At 40.5% G+C, this 7306-nt stretch overlaps 1 protein-coding gene across 1 annotated transcript; it reads right to left on the bottom strand.

Moving 5' to 3' along the window:
* Positions 1 to 2740: 2740 nt before the first annotated feature.
* Positions 2741 to 5278, bottom strand: LOC141818117 (putative serine/threonine-protein kinase PBL26). Its single transcript, XM_074705688.1, has 5 exons — positions 5167 to 5278; positions 4375 to 4556; positions 4068 to 4257; positions 3128 to 3519; positions 2741 to 3029 (listed from the first exon to the last, which is right to left on the bottom strand). The coding sequence occupies exons 1-5, from the start codon at positions 5276 to 5278 to the stop codon at positions 2799 to 2801; spliced, it is 1107 nt and encodes a 368-aa protein (XP_074561789.1). The 3' UTR covers positions 2741 to 2798.
* Between the last annotated feature and the right edge of the window lie 2028 nt (positions 5279 to 7306).

Raw genomic sequence — 7306 nt, forward strand, 5'->3', positions numbered from 1 at the left:
GGTCGGTGGGGCCAAGCAAAGTTGATGAGGTCGGCCCGTTTTGAGCTCACCTTGGATCTGGCCTAGGTATGACCTCCTTTGACCGTCCCCTCAGCTCACTCTTAACCACCTTCTAGATGCCACATGGTGGGATCCTATCCCTTCATATCACAAGTCTCTCCTTCAAGTCTAGTCGAAGCAGGACTTGGTCCGATTGATTGGAATAAAGATGATCTGAGGCATGGGCCTAGGGTGGACATGGCCAAATTCTTGTGGGCTCAGCTACAAGAGTCAGAACAAAAGGCCAAGGGCTCAGCACCGCCGTCGTTCCCTGCTCGCATGGAGAATCTTAGTGTTGTTGCCTTCCTCGTCCTGCCGCATTCCTCCGTCACCACCGTCCCTTGCCAACCAGCGTCACCTCCCTTCTCCCTTGCGCCATCCGTCGAAGATGCGCGAGCACCAACTTGTCGCGATCGAAGGAGGGTGTCACCATCACAAAACCCCTTCCAATTATCTTGTGTATCGATCCAGCAGCAATTCCCGACCCTTTCCCCTCTCGATTTGGAGACAGCGGCTGCAAGGAGAAACGATGTTCTACCGCCGACGCACAAATTGTTCTGTGAGGTAAGTTTTGTCCTGGTTTTGGCTGATCTGTTTTGTGGGTTCGGTGAGGGTAGGATTTTCATGCTGTTTAGGTTTTGGATCGATACTGTTGGAATTGAGATTCCCGTTCTTGGTTTCTTGGATGATCGAGTGTGAGAGTGTTCGGTTGGAATGGTTTAATAAATGGGATTGCCCTGTTTTCATTGGATTGAGATTGGGTGCGGTGAGGTTCTGATGTGAGGATGAGGATTGGTGCTTGATTTTGTTAGGGTTTCATGGTCGGTCTTGCTATGGGATCCGGGGTAAGGGAATATGATTAAGTGTGGAATAGGGTTAACTTGAGTTTAAATTAATTTGGATTAATTGGATTAGGTTGTAGTTGTGTTAATTTAATTTAATTGGGTCTAAACCTATTGGATTGGCTTGTGTTGATCCTAGTTGAGTTTAAGCTAACTCGAGTTAATATGAATTTAATTGGGTTAGATTAACCTTAGAATCGATTAGGGTTTCCTTTGATAGAAATTAATATAATATTATATTTAGAGGTGTTATATTTTGTAATTTGCAGGACCGTGATTTGTGATCCTGTTATATACGAGATTTTATGCGACGAGTCGTCAAGCAGGTGGATAATCCCTGTACTTGGTCAATACAGGATCATTTCTTTCCTAGTGCATGTTATCGTTCTTTTGTAGTTGATTAAATACTCCTAATTATTGTTAGTTAGATACCTTAGTTGTACTCCTATTTATTCCATGCTTGTCCTTAATTCGGTTGACCTTATGAATTTCTATATTGTTGCTTGTATGAACCCTTTGTTATCTATGTGAATGTTGTTGATTATCCTTGATTATGATACCTGTGAGATCTTACTATCTATACATGTTGATTTAGTATATTAGATGTTGGTCACTGTTGCTTGATCATCACATCATGTTGCATGGTAACGATTGTAATCCCCAATGTTGTGAGTCTATTGTCATTGATAGTTGGCCTGTAGTGGAAAGTTATAGAATAGGTGGTTAAGAATTCCCTATTTCCATCACGGATGGTGGCTATATGACTTGTACGCAGCCGAGTCAATGTCTTGTGTCCTTGTCACCGCGGAGTGGTGGTACTCGGAGTATGGGAGTGATACTCATGGAGGTACTCGGAGAGTATGAAAGTGATACTCAAGGACGAGTATAGAGGATAGACATTGGTCATAGGATGTATGTAGCTATACATGGTTACCTACTGTTATGCCACCAGACTACTTTGTTGTAGGACTGGATTCATGGCAATTTGATGTCGGACACCCCCAACGTTATATATACGTAACTGGGATGAGTGTGACAGTTGCATCATGCATATGCTTGCATTGTGTGCATTATATAGGTAATGGACCATATATAGATGTTGCATTTGGATGTATACTTAGTTGATTCTTGATTGATGCATTTGTGTGTCATTGTCATTCATGTCACTCATATGGATTATGGTAGTTCGTTCACTATTAATACTGATCACTGTTGATTGTTATTGTTCCTTTGTATACTTTTGTTCATGCACTATCTGTCTGATTATCCACTGAATATTTTATACTCATTACCCAGACCCTGGGATTTTTCTATCTCCTCAGGTAGTAGATAGGTGATTACTGCTGATGCCAAAGAAAATCTGCCAATTATGTCATCTCACAGCTGGAGAAGTATTTCGATTGTGTGGTTTTACCTTGTATAGATTTGGATTTGGATTGTATTCGTTTATATGGATTTCATCGTGGATGTTATCGTTATGATTCCGCTGCGTTGTTTCTGTGATCCTAGCCTTGTGGTTAATATTTTGCATTGTTGTGATGCAGTTTGATTTATACGTATATGGTTTGCGGTCGTGTGGGTCATTATGTTAAATGTTAGACTGGTGGTGGCCGTGTGAGCCTTTGTTCATGTAATTTGGTAGTTTACAACACATATATTGTATTGTTGAGTGGCCAGGTAGGCCCTATGTTACTATGTATTTAGAAAAGTTGAATTGTTACAGAGGAAATGCTGTTGAAATTTCCGGACGGCCGTCTCTTGGGATATGACAAATGACAAGTTCAGTAGACAGATTCCACAACAACGTATATTTCTCTCAACTCCTGCCATTAATCTTGAGCTGCACCAATCCAATCCACACCTTGGAGAACTTGAGAGTTATGACTCTTGACAATCTTCGATTGGATTGTGCATTTTTTATGATGGTGAAGATGGAGCAGGGTCTGCCTCAGGACTACCTGATGGTGCTGTGAGAAAACTCAGTGAAATAACAACATCAGCCATTGATGGTCGAACTGAAGTCTCTTCTTGCAGGCACATTGCAGCAACAGCTACTGCCTGGCTCAAGCCTTTCGGTGGGTAATTTCCTCGTATAAGCGGATCGACTAGCTCAGGGAACCTCTTCTGGTCTCCCAACATTGGCCTCGCCTGTTGAGACAACAACCATGCCATTGTAACTGGGATGTCCAATGCATTGACTAACAGTGTTAATGTACAACAAAAGAAGAATCTAGAGGATTTGATACCCAGGGGACAAGATTCTGTTCATTTGGTGGCCTAGTTGAGTCAATGGCCCTCCTTCCTGTGATCAGCTCGAGCAAAACAACTCCAAAACTGTACACATCTGATTTCAAGCTTAGATGCCCTGTTCTTGCATACTCAGGTGCACAGTAGCCAATTGTTCCCATCACCCTTGAAGACACATGAACTTTATCCTCATCGGGGCCTAGTTTTGCCAGACCAAAATCTGAGAGTTTGGCATTGAAATCTTGATCGAGTAGGATGTTAGATGATTTGAGGTCGCGAAAGATGACTGGTGGATTTGCCTTCTCATGCAAATACTCTAGACCTTGAGCAGTGCCATATGCTATTTTCATCCTTGTGTACCAGCTCAGGACTTGGTGATTGGATGAGATATCTGTTGAGAAAAAAAAATCATTAGTCCCATTGGTATAATATCATTTTTCTTTGCAAAATTGAATATTGATATTTTTTCCAAATCTCTTTTTGTTAACTATCATGTGTGAGCAGCTGTTTCTGTTCTATGTTACACCTTTTAAGCATTAGAACCAAATTAGCTTGAAAGTATCATCACTAACTTCATTAAATGGACATGGAATAATTTTAGAGAAATAAAAAGAAAGATAGTATAAAATATCTTCTAATCCTTTTAATGGTGATCAACTCATGCCATACATTGGTCCTGATTACTTTCATTAAGCAAATATAAAACAGAGATAAGCAGTTTTATAGTTGCAATGAAATTGAACAAAAATTAAGAGGAAGCCAGAAGTTTCCAGACTTGAAATCGAAGCAACAGAAACAAAGGCGGAATAGAGTACTAGATAAGGCAGGAGAATTCCTCTAGAAATTCCTCTAGAAAGTTGATGCATGAAATTTACAGTATGAAGAATAACATGCTGCTTCAACATATTAATGCTTCAATAAGTTACTGATATTTAGTACCAAGCAAATGATCTTCTAAGGAGCCCATAGGCATGAACTCATACACCAATAGTCTTTGATCACCATCAGCACAGTATCCAATAAGCTTGACTAGATTTTGATGATGAAGGAGACTAAGCATCAATACTTCCACAACAAATTCTTTGTTGCCCTGGAAGCCATCCCTTTTTAACTGTTTAACAGCTACTATCTAAACCCAAAAAATCATAATTATGTCAGTAATCTTATCATACCCTAAGATCCATCTTTAAAGAATATGAAGATGCCATTTCAATTAAAAACGACTAAGGTCAATTTATCATTTTACCTGTCCAGTGTTCTGAAGGCAACCTTTGTACACTCTCCCGAACCCTCCTTCACCTAGGAGACATTCAGCTAGAAAATTCTTTGTGGCCAATACAAGCTCCTCAAATGTAAATGTTTGTGCAGCAATATTACCCTTGCCAGAATCCCTTTGGGATAATGCAATGGAAGGCTTCTGCTGATAGTCTGGGAATAGAAGTTCACAAGTAGATGTATGAACATGAAACAAGGAAAGGAGATGGTTAATCAAGTATTGACTGCATTTATATTCCTAGATTACAAATTCAGTAGTTTAGTTTTCCTAAGAAGTATTCATTCTTCTAGGAATTATTATAACCTTCAAAAACTTGAAAGATAAATTTATAACCTTGAACAATACTTTCTTAGCAAGCAAAGATGGTATACAGAAATGTTGTCTGAACTTATTGATTACTTTCTACTATCAAAGGAAATGAAAGAAATGAAGTTAGAAGAGTGTTGAATTGTTATATTGCAGAGGTTCCAAACAAAAGGTTCAGTTTGATAAGGTAGAAGACTTCCTGTCTTTGATATTTTTTTATGGTCAATTATAGTATATTTTGATAAAGTAGTTTGATATGGTTTTTACGAAGATCTTGATATTCATAAGAATACTTTAGTTAATGCATATTTAAGAAAAAGCAAAAATTTTGTAGGCTTTTCTTCTGATTTTTTTCCCCATAAACTGGAAAGGGAAGGCAATGCTCGAACAACAGCTTGAAATAAAAATAATAATAACAATTATAAGATTATGCATTTAAAAATGAACAAAGTTCACCAGCCGTCTTCTTTGAGGCATTATTCTTTCCGAGGCTTTGGTTTGGAGCAATTTCCGTCCTTGAGCTCTTCTTCGAGAAACATTTCTTTGAGAAATATGGAAAGCAGACCATTGTTCTAACACCACTTGGCAAATTTGGGATTCCCTCTCAAACCCGGAGAACCATTTTGCATACGGATTAAGATTCCGAGCACCACAACCAAGGCCCGAAACCTTGAAATGAAGCTTCAACGCAAAAAAGCAATAGGTCGGAGTTTGATCAAAGATCCCCGAAAGACTCCAAAACACCTTCCGGGGGAGATCAAAGCCCCCAGCACCGATGCGATTTACGTCGAAGAATAGATCTTTGCCAAAGTGATGGAAGAGAAGAAATGAATAATAAAAAGTAACCCTTTTTGGGGCCAAAAAGCGCGATGCATCCTCCGGAAGCGGAGGCGACTCTTTGAGGCCATAGTTCTAGAAATGAAATGAGGACTGAAATTAACAAAGTAATAAAATGCTGTAACATATAAAATGGGATAAAATTTGGCATATATAAATAAACATACATGCTATCCTGCGGTCCTCCTCGTACGCTTCTCGTGCGCTCCCACTAGTGACCCAGCCATGCTCCAGCCATTGTCGCTTCGCCGTCCGACCACCGCCAGCCGCCGCATCACGCCCGATGGACGCGCAGCTCGCCGGCGCACAGCCCGGCGTCGGATTCCGGCCGGATAGTGGTCGGAATCCGACGAATTCGGTCGGAATCGGTCGCTCGACACTGACAGCCGGCCGATTCCATCCAATTCTGGCCACTATCCGGCCCAAATTCCTTGGCCGTCTACCGGCCGAGGAAGGATCGGTGGCGGCCACCGGTCCTTCCTCGGCCGGTCTCCGGCCCGCCGGAATTTGGCCGGATATCCGATCTGAAATTTGGCCAGAATCGGCCGCTCGGCTCTGGCAGCCGATTTCGACCAAATCACGGTCGAATTCATCGGATTCCGGCCACTATCCGGCCGGAATCCGGCGCCGGGATGTGCGCCGGCGAGTTGCGCATTCATCGAGTGTGACGCGGCGGCCGACGGTGGCCGCAACGGCGAAGCGGCAGCGACGGCAGTGGCGATATATATATAGGAGTGCGCACGGGTTTTTTGCGGGATACAAACCGCAGCATAGAAAATTTATATATATATATATATATATATATATATATATATATATAAAGTATTTAACAATATCACAGAACAAAAATATTAAATTCTTATAAATTTAATTTAGATTTTATAAAATATTTAATACTCACTTACACTCAATGGGTTTGATCCCCTTAGGTGGATCAACTAAAGTTCATACTTAGTTAGTATACATGAATTCCATTTCGGACGTTATGGCCTCTAGTCTCTCGGAATCTGGACTCCTCACAGCTTCCTAATAAGATGTAAGCTCGTTCAAAATCAACAAGCATAATATTATCATGATCAAACAAGATAAATGATTATCTCTTAGGTTGACGACATATTCTATCAGACCTGCGTAGAACTTGATCTATTTGAATAGGTTGTTGCTCCACAACTTCTTGTGCAACAAACTCATGATCCATAACACTTGGTGGTGCCTGTTCAATTTCCATCAAAGCCTTAGTACTATTTTCTGCATCTTGAATTTCTTCAAGATAGCTTTTACTCCTACTAGTTCTTCTAAAAATAAACTCTAATTCTAGAAAAATATCATTTCTAGCAACAAACACTTTACCTTATGTGAGATTGTAAAAGTAATATCTCTTCGTTTTCTTGGGATAGCCTACAAAATAGCATTTATCAGATTTGAGTCCTAGTTTATCTGAGACTTGACATCGAACGTAAGTCTCACAACCCCAAATCTTCATAAAAGACATCTTGGACTCTTCCCAATCTATATCATATATGGTGTCTTTATGACGGCTTTAAATGGAACTCGATTAAGTGTGAAAATAACCGTCTCTAGAATAAATCTCCAGAAGAAAGTAGGAAGATCCGTCTGACTCATCATCGATCGTACCACATCTAATAAAGTGCAATTCTTCCTCTCAGATACACTATTCCACTGTGGTGCTCTAGGTGGAGTGAGTTGAGATATGATCTCACACTCAGTTAGATGGTCACGAAACTCTTGGCTAAGGTAT

The sequence above is a fragment of the Curcuma longa genome, unplaced genomic scaffold, assembly GCF_044706935.1.
Source record: "Curcuma longa cultivar G26 ecotype Majalengka, Jawa Barat unplaced genomic scaffold, ITB_CL_G26_1.1 contig_23419, whole genome shotgun sequence".
NCBI classification, from domain to species: Eukaryota; Viridiplantae; Streptophyta; class Magnoliopsida; order Zingiberales; family Zingiberaceae; genus Curcuma; species Curcuma longa.